Here is a 22,329-nt window from a genome sequence, read left to right on the forward strand (position 1 = left end):
CGTTCTCTTAACTGTGGTCGCCGCCGTCTTTTTTCCCCTAACCTGTTGACTGTCTTTCTGCCGTCCTTGATCGATCCTCTCACGGTCGGACTGCAGTCACGCCCCTCCCGTCTTATCCGCCACAGGGCTTTCATTTCGACCAGGTACGTTGGGACCATTCCTTTGTCTGTTTTCACCTGTCAAAGAGTTGCCATCTTCAATTCAAGGGCTCTCTTTGTGTCCCTGTCAATTGGACGCGCTCTTTTTTCCGTCAACGTCCCTGGTGAGCTGCTGCTTCCTGTCGTGGACTGGTCACGCCCTTTGGCTTGGCTGCCCAAGGCAGTCACCAGTGAGGCTGAGCGTCTGCTAATTCCCGTCGACTTTCCCTCTACTCCAAACAACCACCTTCTCTTTCAACCTCACCATCCTCCTGCTTTTCATTTACTCGGCTTATCAATCGGTTTTTGCTCCCAAACTGACATCGTTTCGACCCAGTTTTAGAATCACACAATCGTCAAACTGTTGCACAGCTTCCAGCTGTGCTAAGCGTTTCTAGCCAAGATGACGACAATGGTTAGCCTTCCTTCCCATCCTTTCCCACGGTCCTAGAATCCACCAGATACGTTGGCAGTAGTGAGCAGTGTGGGGGAAACATTGCTGTCGACTGCCTATCATGGATGTTTGCTACGGGTGATGTGAGATAGCTGACATCTGCCTGCAGGACCTTCGTGTCGGTAATAAATACCGAATCGGACGCAAGATTGGCAGTGGTAGTTTCGGTGATATCTACCTTGGTATGCAAGCCACTCTTCTTTCTCAAGTCCTCTGAAAGTACTGACCAGTCCTCTACACAGGCACCAACATCATTTCCGGTGAGGAAATTGCCATCAAGCTGGAGAGTGTCAAGGCCAAGCACCCCCAGCTCGAGTATGAGGCTCGCGTCTACAAGTCCCTCGCTGGTGGTGTTGGCATTCCTTTTGTCCGCTGGTTCGGCACCGAATGTGACTACAATGCCATGGTGATCGATCTTCTCGGCCCCAGCTTGGAGGATTTGTTTAACTTCTGCAACCGCAAGTTCTCGCTGAAGACGGTGCTGCTTCTGGCCGACCAACTTATCTCTCGCATTGAATACATCCATGCCAAGTCCTTCATCCACCGTGACATCAAGCCAGACAACTTCCTTATGGGCATTGGCAAGCGTGGTAACCAGGTCAACGTTATTGACTTTGGTCTGGCCAAGAAATACCGGGACCCCAAGACTCACTTCCACATCCCCTACCGTGAGAACAAGAACCTGACGGGTACTGCCCGTTACGCCAGTATCAACACTCACCTTGGTGTCGAGCAGTCCCGCCGTGATGATATGGAGTCCCTGGGCTATGTGATGCTCTACTTCTGCCGTGGTTCTCTCCCCTGGCAAGGTCTGAAGGCAGCCACCAAGAAGCAGAAGTACGACCGTATCATGGAGAAGAAGATGACCACTCCTACCGAGGTGCTCTGCCGTGGGTTCCCGAATGAGTTCGCCATTTACCTTAACTACACCCGCTCTCTTCGCTTCGATGACAAGCCGGACTACTCTTACCTCCGCAAGATCTTCCGCGACCTCTTTGTTCGGGAGTCGTACCAGTACGACTATGTCTTTGACTGGACTGTCTACAAGTACCAGAAGAATGCGGCCATGATCCAGGATGCTGCCAACGGCAAGAAGGACAAGGAGGCTGAGGAGCAGCAGCAACAGCAGCAACAACAACAACAGCAGCAACAGCAGCAACAGCAGCCGCAGCAGCCGCAGCGCCGCGCCATCCAGGCTCCCCCCGTGATGGCCAACCCTGCTCCCGCTGCTGCCAGCAAGCCCGGTGCCGTCTCCAGCCAGCGCCGGAAGGTCGTTGAACGCGGCGCCATCGTTGACACCCCGGACACCAACCGTGCTGTTGGAGGAAGTGACAGGATGTGAGTATCTGCAATCTAGGTTCCGTGTAGGGGACCCCTCTTCTCCTCTCTGCGTTTGCCGTTTGAGTGACGCTGGGCGTGGAGGATACTTGATTCAAGAATCTGACTAATCTCATAGTCTTCGGCGTTAGGCTTCGTTCTGCTTCAAAGGGTGCTGCTGCAGGTGCTTATGGATCTGCTGGTCACCGTTCGACGCGGGACGATGGTGCTGGTGCTCAATGGTATTGATTAACTGCAGCATGGCGACTGGAAGCTTTCGACACTTCTCGCTTTAGCGCGCCTTGCCATGTTGCCGTCCTCTCGACCTCGAAGCCCGGGACCGTGCAAAATGGCCACATGCAGCAAGACCTTCGGATCTTTTCTTCTTCTCTCTTGGACAACCCTCGTCTCCTCCATCTCTTATGCAATCTGTGTTTAGCCTTCATCCATTTTATGTGTTTCGATCTTATTCGACGTGGGTCCTTTCGATGCGCCGGTTTCAGTCGTTCGCCCTTTCTTCATTACGACAATTTCAATGGGGTTACATCTGATGATATGGCACTGAAGAAGCCAGCGTCCACGTGATCGACGGATTTTCAGTGCATGTCTATGGACCGTCACTTGATGCGCATATTTCGAAACATCCCAACCGTGGCTATCAGAAGTCCTACGTCCTCGGCTAGTTTTACAGCTCACTTGAGCATTGGGATCCCATTCCGTCAACGGCCGGGGAAGTAGGGTGGAGATGCGATGGAGTAATCAGCCTGGGAATCAGACGCACGCCGTTCTCTATGCTTGCTGATGTCCCTTGCTGGGGTTTCCATGAACTAATTATTTGCAACTGCGTTTCCTATCACTTCCCCTTACATCGTGTTATCGTGTTTCCGATCACCATGCATTTGTTCTGTTGTCTTTGCTTTTCTTTTTTTTTTTGTGGTTAATGTCTCGACGTGAAATGAATAGGATTAGGGGGTGAATCAACTATGGTATGGGGCGGGTCCGGAATCGAACGTTCTCGGTGGTTGGCTAGTGGGAAGAATTCCTTGCTTCTTCGCGCCAAGGGAGATGTATCATCGGAACATCAACCATCGGGAGGTACGATTCCTGTTCTGCTTGAGGTATGTGGCGGAGGACTATGGATAGGGTCGCGTCCGGGGTGGTATTCACGTCGAGACTGTTCTTGTTTTTCGAGCCCGCTATGAGTCCCGTTTATTGTCTTCGTTTCTTGTCATTGATTTGGTATCCCAAGGGCGGGCTAGTTCCGGGAGCAGAACACCCTTCCGGTGGACTGTCTCAATTGGCCAACGTGTGGACGATGTCGGGTTCTCTGCTTCCCGGTCTTTGCTTGCCCTCTCCCCCTGCCCCCGTAGTTAGTCGTTTTCTTTGAAATACATGAAACGCAGCAGTGTTAGTCTTCCAAATGGGTTCTTCTCGAATTCACTATTAGCCATGCGTAGACCAGGACGATCGACCTACGTGTCCGTCAGTTGTTAAGATGAATACGAACTGATCAGGATATCTTTCTACCTCCAAGAAATACGGCTAATAATTGCAGTGACTGTCTATAAACCTGATTAAAGATGTCTTCTCGAAGGGAAAAATGGGAAATCGAAGAGAGCCAAGAATGAAAACAAAAGCATGGACGGTGTCGCTGTCGATATCGTATTATTCGTATCCAGACTGCTTCAGGCTTGCAAATCTAACTACCTAGGTAACTACCTTATCTTTTAAACGCTGACCCACCAAATGCGGGCAGTCGTGGCATGGATGACGGGACTGAGACAGACTTAGATCTTGGAAAGTACTCCGTATATCCGTATGCAACTTTTACAGTAGTTGACTATGTGAGCCCTTCCTTTCGGCCAATTGATCAACGACTAATTACTGCAGGAGAAATAAATACGGAGAATACGGAGGTGAGAGCATCGCCATCGTGGGCATCAGAAATGATTGAACGGCGGACGCTAAATCGAACTACTGTCCTGCGTATGCTATAATTAATTTATGGTCGTTTGGACAGAGACCCGTCCGAGGCTATCTGGCTTTAACGCTTCTTACCGGTTCCCGGCTTCCTGTCGTTCTGCTGAGGATTGCCTATTGGATACCCATCCCATGGAGTCTTCAGAGTCGTTGACTAAGTGAACCACAGAACGGTGTCAGCACAGCACCTGTATGGTGGTATATACTTACCAAGGTAAATAGCCAGGGCTATTCTTCCGCCTGGAAGGTAGGGACGGTACAGACAATTTACTTAACGGTAGAACCTTGGAGATTGCATTATTAGTACAGCGAAAGGTACATAAATTATGGTTATTTATTTATTTTTTTTTCCTCTGATCATGTTACCCAGGTGTGGTTGCACTATATTGGTGTCAGACCGCCACTGCCTTGATTCCAGCTGGCTGACTTTCTCCGAGCGGCGCCCCCAAACCACTACCTTAGGGAGGCATCCGGCACGGGCGAGTTTCCCTTCTCAAATCGAATCCGTTTGCGTCCGCCAGATGATAGCTGGCTGAGGGCTCTACAGTCTCTACTCCCTACTACCTGTGGTTGTTTTTGTTGATCGGGTCCTTCGGCCCAATTCCGAGGTCATCCTCTGTACTGTTCCAATCTGGCTATCTAATCGCACCAAGCCGCACTCTTTATCCAGCCTCGCCGCACTGGACCAGCACAGATCTCGCTCGTCAGGTTTGCCCCAGGGATAGCCCCACTCCTAACTAACTAAAGGCAAGAGTCGTTGACAGCCCCAAATGAAGGCTAAATTGCCTACCTACTTACTTACTGTACGGCTGGCGACGGGGTAGTTATATTGTTACCTCCGACCTGACCGTCACCTTCTATTATTGTGCTGACTGCGAATTCTTGATCTGATTATTATTATTCTTGTTATTATTATATATCCCCAGACTGCTTCACGCGGAGTTCCTTCTCGAACAATTCCATTTCCTGCTCCCCCTCCGCACTTGGCACAGCATCTCCCATCTTTCTCCAGACTCATGGATTTCTCCTACTTCAATTCGGCGCAGCATCAGCCGTTCCAATTCTTCGGGTTGCATAATCCTCACTCCAATATTTCCCATTCCGAGGACTTTCAAAGCGGCGCTCATCCGGTATGCTCTGTCCCGTCGTCATCATCGCCGTGGTCAGCCGGTGTACGCAATTAGGATGGTACTGATACCAGTTCCAGGCTCCTTTCGATTATAGTTACAGCTCCTTTGATCCGTCTTCTTTCCCTAACATTGGTGTAGCTCCTCCTCACACTCCGCCAGAATCCTTTACGTTACACTCCAACAACCCTGCCACAAGTGCTGAGATCGCTCACGACGATGTCCGACGATCTGGGTCGACTGAGAATGCCGATGATCACGTCGCGGATAGAAAATCTGGTCGGAGCAGTAGTGAGGAGAAGGACACGTTGACGCCCGCGCAGAGCAGGCGCAAGGCGCAAAATAGAGCAGCGTATGTGACGATCCAGCGGCTCGTTGATTGGTCTTCTGACGGGTTGCTGCTACTACAGCCAGCGAGCGTTCCGTGAACGCAAAGAACGGCATGTCCGTGAGCTCGAGCAGAAAGTGAGCGATCTCGAACAGACATCCAACCATCTCTACGCCGATAACGAACGCTTAAAACGCGAACTTGCCAAGGTCTCGACCGAGAACGAGATCCTTCGCGCCACGACGCAGTCGGCGCTCAACGGCCATCATGGAGAATCGGAATCCGAACAAACCACCACGGGCCCCATGCGGTTTTCACCGACAGACTTGTACTCAAGCGTCACGGGAGAAAAAGGGGAGCGGAAAGTGGCGCATCGAATCGTCGTCAGCGAAGAGACTGGCGAGAGACTCCTCGATGCGGGCGCGACCTGGGACATGATCCAAAACCATACGCTGTTCAAGCAAGGCCTGGTCGACATTGGCGATGTCTGCGAGAGGCTGAAAGGCCATGTCCGATGTGACGGACAGGGTCCCGTTTTCGAAGAAGGCCGAGTACTAAAAGCGATCGAGGAAAGCGTCGCCGGCGGGAACGATGAGCTGATATGATTGATACGATACGAAATATCTGCATATACGGGAGTTTTATATAAAAAAATATTTTACCATTTTACACTGTGGCTGATATTCCTTCGGGAAAGTCGTCGCAACCTTTGATCTTTCCATCTAGGCGCTGGAGCGGGTATCGGGGTTCATGGAGAATAGGTAGCTGCAGGGAGCAGCTCGTCTTGTTATCTTGGAAAGAGCTGTTGGATGGAAATATTTTTTTTTCTGATGCTTTGTTTCTGTTGCAGCATGGGCGTCAATAGGCGACATATGGTGGAAGCCTCGTTTACTATATAAATATATATATAGCTTCCTGATTGGATTATTAGTATTGACTTTTGTCTGATTATGAAGGGGGTTAGTTAGGTAGTGGTCGTGGCTGGCTGGCTGCACTGCAAATATCCTGATATAACGTTCATAGTCGTATATATTTATCTGCAAGTTCGACCTTATTTATTTATTTTTTTTCTTTTCCTTCTGGTCTTGCTTGTGCCAAATTAAAACAACCTGGTCATTGTTATTTTCATTGCTGATTGGATTGGCTGGACCTTGACCTGGCCTGATCTTCTTCTTCGATCAATTGTCTACTTTTGCACACTACTTTTCCTGTACGCTAATTGTCTAGGCTATGCTGAACGTTTGGACGCTTGTCGATGCCGGTAGTTTTCGCTCGCCTGCTTTTCTTTCGAGCTTCCCTGGACGGTGGGTTTCAAGTCACTGGTCACTAAGAGACATGGATTGCTTGGACTCTGGTGAGACCTATGCCTTGTTACTTTGCGGTCATCGGTCTCTCTTTCAAGAACGTTCTCCCGGAGCCAGGAATACCTTGGCCAGCACTGCCTCTGGCCGTACTCCATGAAAGGTCGTCCCGAGATTTGGTTCGGTGTCTTGGACTATTTACCTTTTAATAATATGCTTCCTTAGTCCCAATCGTCCTCCTCGTCTTCCTTGTCGTCGCCAGCACGACGGTCGCTATCGCTCGACTCGGACCGTTTCTTCTTCAGGCGAATGTCTCCTTCTTTGATGGCACCCAAGTCGACAAGCATCTTTTCAATATCTATCCCACTATTCAGTAATTGTCTGTTTTCTAGTGGAGTAAAGAGATAGAAATCCTCACCTTCAATTTTCGTCCTCGTGCCGTTGAGTTCCCTCAGGGTGATAAGCTGCCTGCGAATTTCACCATCCTTATAGACTAAGATGGTCGGCGTATTCCGCTCGGGATACCCTTCAATGCACATATCGGCGCGCATCTCGCAGAACTTGATGTCCCCGTATTTCGCAGCCAGCTGTCTCCACATCTCCGTCAAGATGCGCGACTCCACATTTCCCGCAGAAGATGACGTGAGGTTGACCAGGACGAAGGATTTGGACGAGGCCTCCGTGACTTCCTTGGCGTAGTCGGTCTTCTGAAGAGGGTAGACCTGGTTGTATATACTTGTCTTTTGAAGTGTTGCTAGTTCCGCTAGTCGTTTTTTCCTGACTTAAGTCAGCCAGAAGTATTCTCAAAGTCAAGTAAATCCAGGAAAGAGGAAAAGGGAACACACCGATATTGCTCGAGAAACGCTTCATCTTCTTCGTCTTCGAGAGCATCCAGCTCATCCAGGTCTTTATCTTCCAATCGGTTCTCATGGGCCTTTCGCTGCGCCTCTAGAATCGCCTCCTCGATTATCGGCGTGGGATCGGGAGGCTTCTCCGGAAGGATGCCGTGCTTGCGAAGGATGTCGTTCCTGCCTGGTGGTTAGCAGATACAATGAATGAATAATGAATGCGTGCCATAATGTATACACCGGGGGGGTACTGTACGGACCATTCAGTATCGGCGTTGGGGTCCACTGGTGGCAGATCCATCTGGCAGAAATATCTGAAGCGCAAGAAAAGCGTAAATTTTCTATTCTTTTGGCGAATACGTCAATAACCGCTTCTCTGTAAAGCAAACTTGCAGTGATGATGCATCATCATCCCACGAAAGTTGGCTGTTGTCCGCCGCTTGTTTGCACTGTTTGCTGCCGGGCCGTGCCCACACACCGGAAGGACACCTGGAGGTCTACAGTACTGGCTCACTAGCGGCCGACTTGGACAGAAGACAACGACGACGAGCTGCATCCCGGGCAATTCTCCAGTCCCCAGCACCTTGGACGACTGGTCGAGCCATCGCTGGTTCCGTCAGGCCCTCGACTTCTTCTCTCCGTTGGTTCCTTGGAGAATGAAGACGCGGTAGCCGTTTACCTAACACCGCCCCAGCTGCCCTGAATTGAATTGAGACCCCCGAAATTGTATTATTGTCTCGCGCAAGTCGCCTCGATCCTCCTCACGCTTCCACCGTTCCCCTCCGCCGCTGGTCACCGGGCGGGCCGTCATAATGAGCTACGTTAAGAAGGACGAAGATGCTGATCAGGTCATGATCAAGCTTGACCGAACCACTGTGTTCCAAGATGGTAGGCGCTCTCCTGAACCCTGAACCTGAACTCCGGACTCCAGTCCTAGGCGGATCCTCACCATTCTCCTTCTCCAGCGAGATTGTTCAATTCCTCTCCTATATCGCCTCGAAAATGTCGTACCCTCCTGACGAAGATCGCCGTTCTCCTGTTCACCGGCGAGAAGTTCCCGACGAACGAGGCCACTACGCTCTTCTTCGGCATCTCCAAGCTCTTCCAGAACAAGGACCCTTCGCTGCGGCAGATGGTGTATTTGATCCTGAAGGAGCTGGCAAACACGGCAGAAGATGTCATTATGTCGACTAGTATTATTATGAAGGATACATCCGTTGGTAGCGACGTGCTTTACCGAGCAAACGCCATCAGAGCATTATGCCGCATTATTGATGTGCGCCCCTCTTCCCACCCCCTCCACGTTGATGTCTTCTAACTATTGAATCTATAGGCTACCACTGTTCACGGTATCGAACGACTGATAAAGACTGCAATTGTCGACAAGACTCCATCCGTTTCCTCAGCAGCCTTGGTATCGTCGTACCACCTCCTCCCAGTTGCGCGCGATGTCGTTCGAAGGTGGCAGAGTGAAACGCAAGAAGCTGCGTCGTCGACCAAGCAATCCACCGGGTTCCTTGGCTTCACATCGGGTCAATCCCACGCGATCTCACAGGCGAACTACATGACCCAGTACCATGCCATCGGACTTCTATACCAGATGCGATCACACGATCGAATGGCCTTGGTGAAGATGGTCCAGCAGTATGGCGCAGCTGGAGCAATCAAGAGTCCGGCGGCAGTCGTCTTGCTCGTGCGGTTGGCAGCGAAGCTTGCGGAGGAGGATGCAAGCTTGAGGAAGCCGATGATGCAGATGCTGGATGGCTGGCTCCGACACAAGCATGAGATGGTCAACTTCGAGGCTGCAAAGGCCATCTGTGACATGAGGGATGTCACGGATGCCGAGGCCTCCCAGGCGGTCCATGTTCTGCAACTGTTCCTCTCCTCGCCGCGCGCAATCACCAAGTTTGCCGCGATCAGAATTTTGCACAACTTTGCGTCATTCAAACCCCACGTTGTGAGCCAATGCAACCCGGATATTGAGTCGCTTATCTCGAATAGCAACCGATCGATCGCCACATTCGCCATTACGACCTTGCTCAAGACGGGCAATGAGTCTAGCGTTGATCGTCTCATGAAGCAGATCTCCGGGTTCATGGCAGATATTACGGACGAATTCAAGATCACAATTGTCGAAGCCATCCGGACTCTGTGCTTGAAGTTCCCTAGCAAGCAAGCTAGCATGCTTTCCTTCCTCAGCGGTATCCTTCGGGATGAAGGTGGTTACGAATTCAAACGAGCTGTTGTTGAAAGCATGTTTGATCTTATTAAATTTGTTCCTGGAAGCAAAGAAGATGGTGAGTCTGTGCTTCTCACAGTGTCTACTATCATCGAGCTAACGTAGACAGCTCTTGCCCATCTCTGCGAGTTCATTGAAGATTGCGAGTTTACCAAGCTTTCGGTCAGAATATTACACCTGCTCGGTGTGGAAGGCCCCAAGACCTCTCAGCCCACAAAGTATATCCGTTATATCTACAACAGAGTCGTTCTGGAGAACGCTATTGTCCGGGCGGCTGCCGTTACGGCGTTGGCCAAATTTGGCGTCGGCCAGAAGGATCCGGAACTCAAGCGCAGTGTTGCTGTTTTGCTGACCAGATGTCTGGATGACACGGACGATGAGGTCCGGGATCGTGCCGCTCTCAACCTGAGGTTGATGAATGAAGAGGATGAATTAGCGAACCGTTTCGTGAAGAATGGTGAGTTTGGTCGGCTTGTCCTACCTGCCATAGTGGGCTAATATATCTTCAGAGTCTATGTACTCCTTATCCACATTCGAGCATCAACTGGTTATGTATGTGACTGCTACGGATAAGGAAACATTCGCTACCGCTTTCGATATCTCTTCGATTCCCGTCGTTTCACACGAGCAGGCACTGGCGGAGGAAAGGACCAAGAAGCTCACGTCTGCCACACCTACGCTCAAGGCTCCTTCAGCAGGCCCGCCAAAGGCCAAGGCCAATGGGGCTGCAGAGGGAGCAGCGTCTGCGGCCGCGGCGACCCAAAAGTATGCCGAGCAGCTTGCGCGCATCCCCGAGCTCAAAGAATACGGCACGCTGCTCAAGTCATCGTCTCCTGTTGAGCTTACCGAAAGCGAGACGGAGTACGTCGTCAGTGCGGTCAAACACATCTTCAAAGATCACATTGTCTTGCAGTACGATATCAAGAATACGCTTCCGGACACCGTCCTCGAAGATGTGTCGGTGGTGGCAACGCCATCGGATGAAGAGGGGGCCCTCGAGGAGGACTTCATCGTGCCTTGTCCTAAATTGGCTACGAATGAGCCCGGGATTGTCTACGTTGCCTTTAAGAAGCTGGGTGGCGAGCGTAGTTTCCCTACCACTTCGTTCACAAACAATCTCAAGTTCACCAGTAAAGAAATCGACCCCACGACTGGTGAACCCGAGGAGACTGGTTATGAGGATGAATACCAGGTTGAAGACCTTGAGCTCATGGGTAGTGACTATGTCATTCCCAACTTTGCGGGCAGCTTCGACCATGTGTGGGAGCAGACTGGTGCCAATGGCGAAGAAGTCAGCGAAACATTCCAGCTGAGCAATGTGAAGAGCATTGCAGGTAAGTTGAGCCGTTCTAAGGACTGTGGGAACGACTCACGCTAATCCTATATCCAGATGCCACCGAGCAACTCATCTCCGCGCTTTCTCTACAACCGCTCGAGGGCACCGACGTCGCCCTCAGCACTAGCACGCACACCCTCAAGCTGTACGGCAAAACCGTCTCTGGAGGGCGAGTCGCCGCCCTGGTCAAAATGGCGTATTCCGCCCGGACGGGCGTCACCACGAAAGTCTCGGTGCGCGCGGAGGAAGAAGGGTTCGCAGCTGCGGTCGTGGCGTCCGTAACTTAGATCTACTTAAGTCCGGGGCTTGTAGATATTTAGCGGGGGGGAGGGGTGTATGGCCATAAGATATGAAACTTTTTTTTTCTTCGCTTCGTTATTATCAATGAATTAGGTATTCAACAAGGGCGGCTGGTCCCATCAAAGGAAGCGGTTTTGCTTGGTTGAACATCGCCCGTCGGCGCCGCGCCTTTTCCTTTTTTCCCATGCAGGTGTTGTGTTGTTTGTCTGTCTGTCTTGTCTTAGATACTACGAGTTTCGTTTCTCGTTCGATAGGCGCCAAAGACCTTGATGCCTTTTTTTAATAGTCGGTTGACCTTGGATCTCTGTCTCTCTCTCTATTAACATTAAATAGAGATCAAATAACTACATAGAAAAAAAAAGTATATACATATACATCCGAAGGTGTTATTTGTTTATCGTGTCCATGTGTCTTGTCTGGTTTCTTTAGTTGTCGTATATACAGTAAACTCCGACTTCGTATTCTTCGGTGTCCTTTGATACAGGGAGGTCTTGTTTTTCGGCGCGCTCGGCCAGCGCATCCTCAACCTCGCACGGCCATAGATCCTTGATGAACATGTCATGGACGCCGACGGCGCGGAGATTGGCGAGCGCGTTGTCCAGCGTGTCGATCAGCGATTGCCATTCGAACTCGAGGGCGTCACCCGTATGCGAGAACGCGAATTCAAGCACCTCCAGCGGCAGTGGCTTCCGCTGTCCGTGTACGACACGCAACGTCTCGAAGAAGTCGTCGAAGATGAGATCCCCCGGAACGCTGAGGAAGACCAGATTCGTGAGGTAGGTGGGGATGATACTGATCGACTCCATCTGTAGGCCCCGGTTGAACGTGGAGACGGTGAGGCGGCGCAGATTCCGGCCCAGATGCGGATTCGTGACGAGCGCCCGCATCGCGCCCACGGACAGATCGGTGCAGTTTTTCAGCGACATCCGAGTGATCTGCTCTGGCCAGAGGAAAGAGTGCATGTTGTCCTTGAATGTCCCGCCCACTTGCAGTCGTTGCAGTTTTGGGGGCCATTGCAGACGCTCGGGATCGGTCAGGATGGTGGACCGGGGCAGGCGAAGAGTGACCAGTTTCTGCAGATGGCTGATTGCTTTCTTGAGGCTGGTGAAGGGGATCGATTCGTTGACGAGAGAGAGGTCCAAGTAACGGAGATTGCCGCATTTGGAAAGCGAAGCCAGGCAGTTGATGCTGAAAGAAAAAGTCAGATATGCTCTATGCCTTTAATATAAATGCTACTCACGAGAATGAAGCCGCCGGCGCGATAAATACTTCCAGGTTCTCTTTCACTCTGCCTAACAGCCTGGCCGTGAGGCTGTTGGAGCTGTGGTGGACAAGCCCACTCATATTGAGCCGGCGCACGAAGCTCCCCAGATTCGCCTTGCTCTTGGGAGCCCCGACGGGGGGACAGATTACACGCGTGAACTTCTCAAAGCTCCTGCCTTTGTCCAGCCGTGGTCTTTCGTAGAGAAAAGGCACTGCCGCGGAGTACCACTGCCGCGACACCAAGCAGCAGCTGTACAGCGTTTCTTGGCGGCCGTCCAGGTCGTCATCTTCGGCGACGGCAGACACGATCTGGATCACTATCTCCGTGGGAAGGAAGACCGCGGTAGAAGCCCGTGGCGCATAGGATAGGATTTTCATGGCTCCTCCATCATAGAACGCTGTGCCCCGCGTAGGTTCCCCGCGTGTTGGTCTTGAGATGATGTCAATGTTTTTATTAATAGTTTAGGAACGGAAGTGATAAGCTAAGCATGTGCTTTTAGTCTCGACCGCCCCCTCCGGACTCCGACTGCGGAGCAGATCGCAGAACACGACGTTCTACATCTCAATTGCCTTGATAATTCAGCATTTGACTTGACCTGTGTCCAGCCATTCGAGCTGCCACTGACGGGCACAGCATGAGGCCGCAGACGTTTCTGCGGTCAGTACGGCCGCTGCATGCTCATGCCCGCTCCCGTCTCCGAGCCCCTTCTCCAGCCTTCAGCTATCACAGATGTTTTCAGACCACTACGACAGCTCAATCTCAAATACCAGACATTGCCTTTGCTTTTGAGTAAGTCTTGTTGCGTCGGTGTTATCATTGGTCAGTCTAATTCTGATGAGGCAGTATCGATGGCGTCCTCCTCCGATCGTCGAAGCCCATACCCGGCGCTGCGGAAGCACTCCACACGCTGAAAGAACGCGGCATTCCCTTCATTCTGCTCACCAATGGCGGAGGAAAACATGAGACGGAGCGGGTGGCAGAGATCAGCGCGAAGCTGAACATCGAGCTGGACCACAGCGTGATCGTCCAAAGCCACTCTCCGTTCGCCGAGCTGGTCAAGGGAACGGAGGAGCAGAAAGCGTTGGAGAACAAATGCGTCATGGTGGTTGGAGGCGATGGCGATAGTTGCCGCAAGGTAGCAGAGAGGTATTGATCCATTGGATTTGTTGGGTGACCTGGGTTGCATTGTTGACGTCTTCCAGATACGGGTTCAAGTCCGTGATCACGCCGGGCGACATCTTCGTTGCATATCCCTCGATCTGGCCGTTCTCTCGAGTCTTCAGCGATTACTACAAGAGCTTTGCAAGGCCTCTTCCGAAGCCAATCAACCCTTCCAATCCGTCCGAGAGCCTCAAGATCGACGCCATGTTCGTTTTCAACGACCCCAGAGACTGGGCTCTTGATACCCAGATTATCCTCGATGTTCTGCTATCGTCACAAGGTGTCATCGGGACCTTTTCGGAGAAGAACGGGCGAGCGGATCTTCCGAATCGCGGCTACCAGCAGGATGGGCAGCCACCGCTGTACTTTTCCAACCCGGATTTGTGGTGGGCTGCAGCCCACCATCTTCCACGCCTGGGGCAAGGCGGTTTCCGGGAAGCGTTGGAAGGCGTTTGGGCTGCCACAACCGGAGGACCGAGCAAAGGCGTCGTGCTCCAGAAGACCATCATAGGGAAGCCATACGAACACACCTACGCATTCGCCGAGAGACAGTTACTACGGAACCGCTCGCGAACCTTCCAGTCGGACAACTTGCCCCCAATCCGCCGCGTCTACATGGTCGGCGACAACCCGGAATCGGACATTCGCGGCGCGAACTCCTATCGCAGTAAGCACGGTAGCGAGTGGCACTCGATCCTGGTTCGAACGGGCGTTTACAGCGGCGGAGACCCGACTTGGACTCCGAAAACGATTGTCGATAATGTGCTGAAAGCCGTTGAGTGGGCTTTGAAGTCTTCGAATGAGAAATGAGCAACTGAAACAACCGATTTGTCGTGGAAATAGTTATGCGCGTTGAGAGATTTTGTATTAGATCTAGCGGGTACTTACTGCAACTCTCTGTATAAATTAGGCGTAGAATAGTTTTTATCATGTACTTTCTAGGCGGGTTCCCTACCTATATTCTTTGCTATGATTCTTGCTATATCCCTTACTAAAACATTTCTTATCCATATGCAATCCCTTTGCCAATTTATATGTCTCTTGCTAATAGGAACTGGGCAGATGTCGTGAATTTGGTGTCGTATGCTTACTATAAGCTATGCAATGTCACCATATCAAGCCTCTCTGCCAAAATTCAGTTATTAACAAAAAGGGTAAAGGGGAGCAGTTTGAGATAGAACTTCTTGGAAAGACCAATCATCATGCACTACAGCTCTAGTGCGGCCGCCGCCTCCAAACAGTTCCGCGATTTGGATGCTCGTACTCGCTTGTCTAAAGACAGAACATCCAGCTTATATTAATGTTCATGTTTTTTTCATAGAAATACCCGTTCTTCGATGTAGCTTCATATAGAGAGCGTCCAACGATGGACTGGAGTGATTCCGTCGCTTACGACTTCGAGCAGGATAGGGAGCCAACTGCCGCAGCCTCAGATCCAAGATCAGCTCCGGCAAGCTATCGGACCAAACGGCCACACAAAAAATCCCGTGCTGGCTGTTTTAGTTGCAAGGCGCGAAGAGTCAAGGTACAGTGTTCTGATACAATTCGACGGATGTGTTGTCTATTCTGTATTATGGTATCTCATGTACTGTACCTGACATTGAAATAGTGCCAAGAGACCCTGCCAACATGCGACAACTGCAAGAATAAACAGCTCCCATGCGTGTATCCATCCAAGGCAGAGCAACACCTCGTCCGCCGGCGAGGCGGCAGGAAGCCTGCATCCACAGGCAACTGTTACTCTCCATCCAGTGACATCGACAATCTGATTCATAGTGTGCCAACGGCTACATCGTCAACTTTCACTGCAGACGACCTGCGTTTCTTCCATCAATTCCTGTCTGTTGCTTATCCGCATCTTCCATTTGGAAGTGACCAGGCGTGGCTTATGAATGTTCCCATGTATGCTCATTATGTATGTGCTATGACCTGTCTTGCCATATCTGTACGTGCTAATGTGGTTACAGTCGCCGCCGCTGATGCATGCAATTCTGTCGTTAGGGGCGACTCATCTGACTTTGGTCGCTCCTCGAGGCAGGGATTATACAGCTGCCGCCATATTACATCGAGGCAAAGCGCTCAGAGGTCTCAACGAAATGCTGGAGAAGGAAGATTGTACTTGTCAGGAGCTGAGCACCATGCTGGCGACATGCTTTGCGCTCACTTTCCAGGCACATTACATGCCAGACGGTCTGCTAGATTTCGCAGTCATGGTACGAGGCTGTGCCCTTATCTCCGGGCGGCTGCGGGAAAGGTATTCGAACAGTACGATTTTCGACATGAGGCATGAGAAGCACAAGCTCTATGTCATGGAGAAAACCAAAACCCTTCCGATGCTAGACGTGAACGTCCTGCATAGATATCTTGAAACTCTGGAGTTGGTCCAGCCTCTACTGCAGGATGAGGCACATCACCAATTCTACGGCGCTCTCGTGGACACGTTGAATGCTCTCCGCCAGTCATCACCACTAGGGTATATGGAGTTCGCACGAGTCTACGAAGTCTGGAAGAATATGGGCCACAGGGAATTTCTTGCCTTCATCTCCGAAGACAACGCCGTATCCCAGATCTTACTCTTTCATTTTGTCGCATTCCATGTCATCCTGTCGCCTATCCTGATACGGGTGGTACCGCAGAGGGTGGTGCAGTTTCCACAGGCCATCTTGGCGATCTTTCAGTGGGGCGAGAGGATTTATCAGAACATCCCTCCTATCATGCGTGGATATGTCCAGTGGCAAGTCGATCTGATAGCGTTTGCGAAGACGACCATTGCCGATGAGGGGTTGGCGGCGCTGGCCTCTGAATTCATTGCAAAACAGCCTGACAGTTTTGAAACGAATCTCGAGGAAAGCACAGCGAGTGAAAATCATGCATTCGGCCGAACAGAGCAACATACAGAGGTGGCTGGCTATCTGGAAAGTTTATCACAAGGGTGTAATTGAAGAATGAGACATGCACATCAACTTTCTACCAGCAACCAAAATATCGATACGGATATCTTTCTCAGTTCCCCTCCAATTGCGTTCCCCTCCAATTGCTAGCCGAAGCAATCGGTATCCCCGCTGCCGGAGTCACGAGGCTCGAGACGCCGGAACAAAGGAAGAGTCGTGGTAGCCATCGTGCGGAAATTCCTGGAAATCACCGCTGCCTACCAACCTCAGCACTCTCACCGTCTGCTGGGATCAGCCTTGCGATGAAGAGGTAGAGACTGGCGCAGATAAAGTTGGGCGCGAGGACAATGAAGCTGTTTGTGGTCAGGTAGAGGCCAATATCAGCTGGTTCCTCGACACTGGCACAGTGCATTGCATACCCGGCGATCTCCAAGCCTACACCGATCAATACCGGGATGAAATATCCCGCTTGTTGATATTGTCCCGCCTGCGGTGCAATGACGGTCGAGTACGGATGATATACGAACGGGGGAATATAAAGAACGGGACGATATCCAATGCCATTGCGCTGCAAGATGTATATATATTCTGTCTTCTTTCCTTCTTGACCAGTTGGTTCGCCTGGAAGGAAGGACAGAAGTTCAAGGAAATTCTGTCTTTGGCATCAGGAGAAGATAGTGGAATGATGAAATTCTTGCCATTAAATTCACGAAGACAAAAAAAATAGAGAGAGCAGGTTAGAGCAAAGGTCCCAGCATTTATAATCCAGCAGAAATAAAACTAATATAATTCTCTCTATCCAAGGCTAGATAATCTAGGCATGACAGTCTGGGCAAGACTGCCATCGTACTCGCTCTCGCATTTGACATCAGTTCTTACCTATTTAAGCCTTTCCCCTGATTCTTATGACTCATGAGTCGTCATTTGTCATTGAGCATCTAACTATGTCTTAGGTGTCATTTAGTTGTTGCAAAAGGTTGTTGACATGCCAGGACCTTAGCCACTATAATTTGATGTCCCGTTTGGGAAAGCGGGTATCATTCCCGTCTCGTACTCTCTTACAGACGCGATCGATTGGACGAGATAAGTGAACAAAGGCATTACAATTACCTCCCGACTGGACTGTAGTACGGAGTAGTGCCATATTACTAGTATAAAATTCATACGCCAGGCATGCAGCAGTAGAATGATAGCTTGATCATTATTGGGCAGATCTTATTGGTTGGTAACTGTATTGTTCTGCCAAGCCTTGAATGCGATAGATGCGAGGAACGCAAGGATCATTTCATAGCAGGCCGCAGGGGTCATTGCCATGCTTACCTATGATAGCGAAGTCGAGATACTTTGCCTGAACAGAAAGCTTAAGTTCGAGATATGAGGTGAGATGGCTGGGATTGTAGGTCAATGGTGTCTGACTCTGACCAGGTACGACTCTAGGAGACCCTCCATCACGTGATAGAGATCTGCCCCGAAAAGGAGCTGAATTAGGGCTTAGGGCTGGGCTTGGAGGGGTTACTCATCCTGCTCGGCGGGGATCGACGTATGACTCTCAAAAGACTTTTGATCGTACGTTACATACGTCTCTCCTCCTGGTTCAGAACAGAACCTATAATTTCTTCCCCGCCTTTTGTCGGAGGTCCATTGAGGTACCTCTGAACCTTTTTATTCACTTTTCTCTTTTTATTAAGAGTCCCTTTACAGTAGCATCATGGCCGACTCTGGTTTACCCCACCGCCCCAAGCCCGAAGAGACACCCGAAGCAGGAGCGCAAGCCGCCCCAGCAGCAACTGGCGAAGGCGCTCCTGCTGCTCCTAGCAAGAATGCCTTGAAGAAAGCTGCAAAGGAAAAGGCCAAGGCTGAGAAAGCCGCCCAGCGTGCCGCTCAGCAGCAAGCGCAGCAGCAGGCTGCCCAAGAAGCAGTCGACACCGCCAAAGGACTGTACGGTCGATTGCCCGACTCCGAAGACCTGGCGCCCGTGACGAATTTCTCACAGCTGTCGGAAGAACACTACGAAAAAGAAGTGACGGTCGTGGCCCGCGTCGATAACGCCCGGTCGCAGAGCGCCAAGCTGGCGTTCTTGATGCTGAGGCAGCAAGGGCAGAAGGTGCAGGCGGTCATTGCAGCGGCAGAGCCGATTTCAAGACAGATGGTCAAATGGGCCGGCGGCATCAATGTCAATTCCATTGTCCAGGTCACCGGTATCGTGAAGAAACCTGCCGTTCCGGTCTCCTCTGCCACCCTGAGCGAGCTCGAGATTCACATTCGCAAAATCTACATCATCGCCGAGGCGGCCCAGCAGCTGCCGATGCAGGTGAAGGATGCGGAGAGACCGCCGCCCCTCAGCGATATCGTTGAGGACGGCACCCAAGTTGACGCCGAGGGAGCTCCTATCGTCACGTTGAAAACCCGTCTGGACAACCGCGTCCTTGATTTGCAGACTGAAACCAGCCAGGCCATCACATGGATCTCGAGTGGTGTTGCTGAATTGTTTACAGAGTATATGCTGAAGAGTGGCGCGCGGTGGATCTTTACGTCCAAGCTGACGGGGTCGTCGTCCGAAGGCGGCAGCGAGGTTTTTGAAATCAAGTACTTCAAGAGGAAGGCCTATCTGGCTCAGAGTCCTCAACTCTACAAGCAGATGTGTATCGCGGGTGATATGGGGAGCGTCTTTGAAGTTGGTCCCGTTTTCCGGGCGGAAGACAGCAACACCCACAGGCACCTGACGGAGGTATGTACAGTCTTTGTCCAGTTTGTGGTCGTATATTGTGATCATACTGACAAATCTGCAGTTCACCGGTCTCGACTTCGAGAAGACATTCCGTCACCACTACCACGAAGTTCTGGAATTTGCCGAGCAACTTCTTGTTTTCATCCTTACTCAGCTGAAAGAACGCTACAAGGAACAGATTGCCATTATTCAGAAGTCATATCCCAAAGCTGGTGACTTTAAACTTCCCAAGGACGGCAAGGCACTTAGGTTGAATTACATGGACGGTATTGCGTTGCTGAAGGAAGCTGGCGTCGACGTGTCCGAGCAGGAGCGATTCGAAAACGACCTGACCACGGCGATGGAGAAGCAGCTGGGGCAGATCATCCGGGAGAAGTACGACACCGATTTCTATGTGCTTGACAAGTTCCCGACGGCTGTCCGGCCGTTCTATACGAAGCCTGATCCCGAGAACCCGACGTTCTCCAACTCGTATGACTTTTTCATGCGCGGAGAAGAAATTATGTCTGGCGCTCAGCGAATCAACGACGTGAAAGAGCTCGAAGAGAGCATGATCAAGAAGGGAGTTGACCCGAAGTCGGAGGGCTTTGAGGATTATCTGGCCGCGTTCCGTCAGGGATGCCCGCCTCACGCGGGTGGTGGTCTGGGGTTGAACCGTATAGTAATGTTCTTCCTCGGACTGCCTAACATTAGACTGGCGACCTTATTCCCTCGTGACCCGCAGAGGTTGCGGCCGTGAAAGTGTACTAGTGACGAGTGTACTAGTGTTATGAATTGGGTAAGGGAAGAAAAGAAGAGATGAAAAGATTTTCTGTATGATTGTAATTCAGAAGCGTAGCATTATCATCGTTGGCACTTGGAATGGGTTAGTTATAACTACATGTACGGAGTACTATGTACCTAATGTAAAGGATGTTAAGTACGGAGTACTGCAGTCTGGAACCTCTACGGAGCAAACCTCAGGTGGCCCGAGCTCCCTGATATGCATCTCCGCCACAACTTGCATCTCCAACATCTCGCAACTCCAGGCGCCGGCAGCAATGCCTGATAAGCGCAAAACCCCCTCATCAGAACACGATGACAGCTCGCCGTACGCCAAGCGCTCCCGCTCGCAGGCCCTCTACGCCGATGCAGGGGATGGAGATGACAGCAATGACGACGACGAGCAAGAGCTAGCGCCGGCCTTGAATTTCGCGCGTCAGCGCCCTCGCAGCGACCCTGTCTACGGACAGAAGAGCGCGTTTCCGGGCCTGGACGATCCGAATGCTGCGGATGAGCTGTTCTATGGCCCGGCGGAAGATGGGTTGGAGTATCTGAGGATGGTGAGGTAGGTTGTCTTTCCGCTTCCCATTTTGCCAACCTTCTTTCTTTATTGTTTGCAGCTATTTTATAGTCTCAGCTGCTGACGCGAGGATAATTCTATCTATCTAGATCGGAGGCAAATTCACTGCCTACCCTGTTTGTTGCTCCGAAAACTACTCCAGAGGTTACCATCTCCAAGGAGGCAACTGGTTGCGCCGACGCCGCCGCCGACGAGGAGGACTTGCAAAGGGCAGAACACGAATCGCGTGGCTATTACTACGATGGGGTCTACGTAGCCCGGTCTAGCACTCCCTCAGAAGAGATCGACGAAGAAGGAGAAGAAGAAGCAGCAGCAGCAGAAGAAGATGCGCAATCATCCTACTACAACCTCCTACGACATCGGTTCCTCCTCCTCCGCTCCACGCTGCGCTGCTCGCCGCCCGCGTCTGCGATCGCCGCCCTCGACGATTCCCACCCGATCAGTCTGCCGTACAGCTTGAAGCCCGCGCGCTCGGAATGGCGACGGCTGCTGCTCACGACCGATCCGCAGATGGTGCAGCTGGCCTGTATGGACATGAAAAGCGTGTTTGGCGTGATGAAGATTATGGCGAGGCTGCTGTCCGAAAGTGTCAAGACTGGCGACGCGATGAGGATTCGGAGGATTGGCGCGTGGGCTTGGGGGTTACTGGGGCGGTGTCGAGACGTGGGGCAGCTTGCGAGCGAAGAGGTGAGCGAACTCCGCGACTTGGGGAAGCGGGCTGTGAAGATATTGTCGAAGTTGAGGGAGGAGGAGCGTGCAAAAGCGATTGGTGGTGATGATATTCACCGTCATGGTCATCATCCTTATCGACAGGGAGAGGGGGCGGATTCAGAGGAAGATAGGGCAGTTGTGGAGACAGGTGTGAAGGCTGAGGCCGTCAGTGAACAACCTGTTGACAAAGTCGCTCTTGAAGTCGACCAGACGACTACGGCTGACAGGTCAGAAGCGACGCAAGTGTCTGCTGCTGCTGAATCAACAGCCCCAGCAGCAGCAGCAGCAGCAGCAGCAACAAACACAACCTCCGAACCAGAAAACGCAGACCTAGAAGCAGCCAAAGCCCGCCTTCAAGCCCGACTCCGCGAAGCTAGCCAGACAACAGAGGAATCCCGGGAGAAATTAACCTCCTTTTCCATCGTCGACGAAGAAGAAGAAGAAAAAGAACACGAAAAATCCAACCTCGACCTTGACGACGCCGCTAAAGAGACCCGCGCAATGCTCGATATGATTATTACTATTGTGGGCGAGTTCTATGGGCAGCGGGATCTCTTGGATGCGAGAGATGTGTGGTGATGAGGAAGAAGAAAAGAGAGTAGATTCTCTCTTTCTAGTATTCCCTCTTTGTCCCTCGAGTCAAGTCTCGACGGCGTCTGCTAGCTGCTATATAGCTAGCTTGTACTGTTGATGACGGATTCACTAACATAGTTATTATCTTGTATTGTCCTGTTTTTTTTTTCGTGCTGGGACATGGACACGAATGGATGGATGGGATATACATGGAGCTGAGCTGTTCGGAGTACGAAGTTGGGTACCTGTGTGTACTGTACTGTACGATAGATAGATTGATCGATTACCACCA

At 51.3% G+C, this 22,329-nt stretch overlaps 9 protein-coding genes across 9 annotated transcripts; 7 read left to right on the forward strand and 2 right to left on the reverse strand.

The window, feature by feature from the left end:
• Positions 1–540: 540 nt before the first annotated feature.
• Positions 541–2,157, forward strand: VTN77DRAFT_3 (uncharacterized protein; the record flags this gene model as incomplete). Its single annotated transcript, XM_069418900.1, has 4 exons — positions 541–552; positions 701–773; positions 834–1,929; positions 2,061–2,157. The coding sequence occupies 4 exons, from the start codon at positions 541–543 to the stop codon at positions 2,155–2,157; spliced, it is 1,278 nt and encodes a 425-aa protein (XP_069282367.1).
• A 2,747-nt stretch (positions 2,158–4,904) lies between these two features.
• Positions 4,905–5,948, forward strand: VTN77DRAFT_4 (uncharacterized protein; the record flags this gene model as incomplete). Its single annotated transcript, XM_069420009.1, has 3 exons — positions 4,905–5,018; positions 5,096–5,367; positions 5,426–5,948. The coding sequence occupies 3 exons, from the start codon at positions 4,905–4,907 to the stop codon at positions 5,946–5,948; spliced, it is 909 nt and encodes a 302-aa protein (XP_069282368.1).
• A 917-nt stretch (positions 5,949–6,865) lies between these two features.
• VTN77DRAFT_5 (uncharacterized protein) lies at positions 6,866–7,793 on the reverse strand (the record flags this gene model as incomplete). Its single annotated transcript, XM_069421120.1, has 4 exons — positions 6,866–7,002; positions 7,063–7,421; positions 7,490–7,672; positions 7,753–7,793. 4 exons carry the CDS (start codon positions 7,791–7,793, stop codon positions 6,866–6,868), a joined length of 720 nt encoding a protein of 239 aa, XP_069282369.1.
• Positions 7,794–8,304: 511 nt separating this feature from the next.
• On the forward strand, positions 8,305–11,354 carry VTN77DRAFT_6 (uncharacterized protein; the record flags this gene model as incomplete). Its single annotated transcript, XM_069422228.1, has 6 exons — positions 8,305–8,380; positions 8,458–8,768; positions 8,826–9,789; positions 9,841–10,188; positions 10,241–11,065; positions 11,122–11,354. The coding sequence occupies 6 exons, from the start codon at positions 8,305–8,307 to the stop codon at positions 11,352–11,354; spliced, it is 2,757 nt and encodes a 918-aa protein (XP_069282370.1).
• Positions 11,355–11,792: 438 nt separating this feature from the next.
• On the reverse strand, positions 11,793–13,008 carry VTN77DRAFT_7 (uncharacterized protein; the record flags this gene model as incomplete). Its single annotated transcript, XM_069423339.1, has 2 exons — positions 11,793–12,555; positions 12,608–13,008. The coding sequence occupies 2 exons, from the start codon at positions 13,006–13,008 to the stop codon at positions 11,793–11,795; spliced, it is 1,164 nt and encodes a 387-aa protein (XP_069282371.1).
• A 257-nt stretch (positions 13,009–13,265) lies between these two features.
• Positions 13,266–14,602, forward strand: VTN77DRAFT_8 (uncharacterized protein; the record flags this gene model as incomplete). Its single annotated transcript, XM_069424448.1, has 3 exons — positions 13,266–13,420; positions 13,475–13,777; positions 13,834–14,602. 3 exons carry the CDS (start codon positions 13,266–13,268, stop codon positions 14,600–14,602), a joined length of 1,227 nt encoding a protein of 408 aa, XP_069282372.1.
• A 556-nt stretch (positions 14,603–15,158) lies between these two features.
• VTN77DRAFT_9 (uncharacterized protein) lies at positions 15,159–16,734 on the forward strand (the record flags this gene model as incomplete). The annotated part of the gene is made up of 3 exons (XM_069425558.1): positions 15,159–15,317; positions 15,402–15,707; positions 15,760–16,734. 3 exons carry the CDS (start codon positions 15,159–15,161, stop codon positions 16,732–16,734), a joined length of 1,440 nt encoding a protein of 479 aa, XP_069282373.1.
• Positions 16,735–18,391: 1,657 nt separating this feature from the next.
• Positions 18,392–20,150, forward strand: VTN77DRAFT_10 (uncharacterized protein; the record flags this gene model as incomplete). Its single annotated transcript, XM_069416683.1, has 2 exons — positions 18,392–19,411; positions 19,473–20,150. 2 exons carry the CDS (start codon positions 18,392–18,394, stop codon positions 20,148–20,150), a joined length of 1,698 nt encoding a protein of 565 aa, XP_069282374.1.
• A 301-nt stretch (positions 20,151–20,451) lies between these two features.
• VTN77DRAFT_11 (uncharacterized protein) lies at positions 20,452–22,043 on the forward strand (the record flags this gene model as incomplete). The annotated part of the gene is made up of 2 exons (XM_069416794.1): positions 20,452–20,738; positions 20,843–22,043. The coding sequence occupies 2 exons, from the start codon at positions 20,452–20,454 to the stop codon at positions 22,041–22,043; spliced, it is 1,488 nt and encodes a 495-aa protein (XP_069282375.1).
• Positions 22,044–22,329: the final 286 nt, after the last annotated feature.

This window comes from Rasamsonia byssochlamydoides, assembly GCF_041956645.1.
Source record: "Rasamsonia byssochlamydoides strain NRRL 3658 unplaced genomic scaffold VTN77scaffold_1, whole genome shotgun sequence".
Lineage (NCBI taxonomy): Eukaryota > Fungi > Ascomycota > Eurotiomycetes > Eurotiales > Trichocomaceae > Rasamsonia > Rasamsonia byssochlamydoides.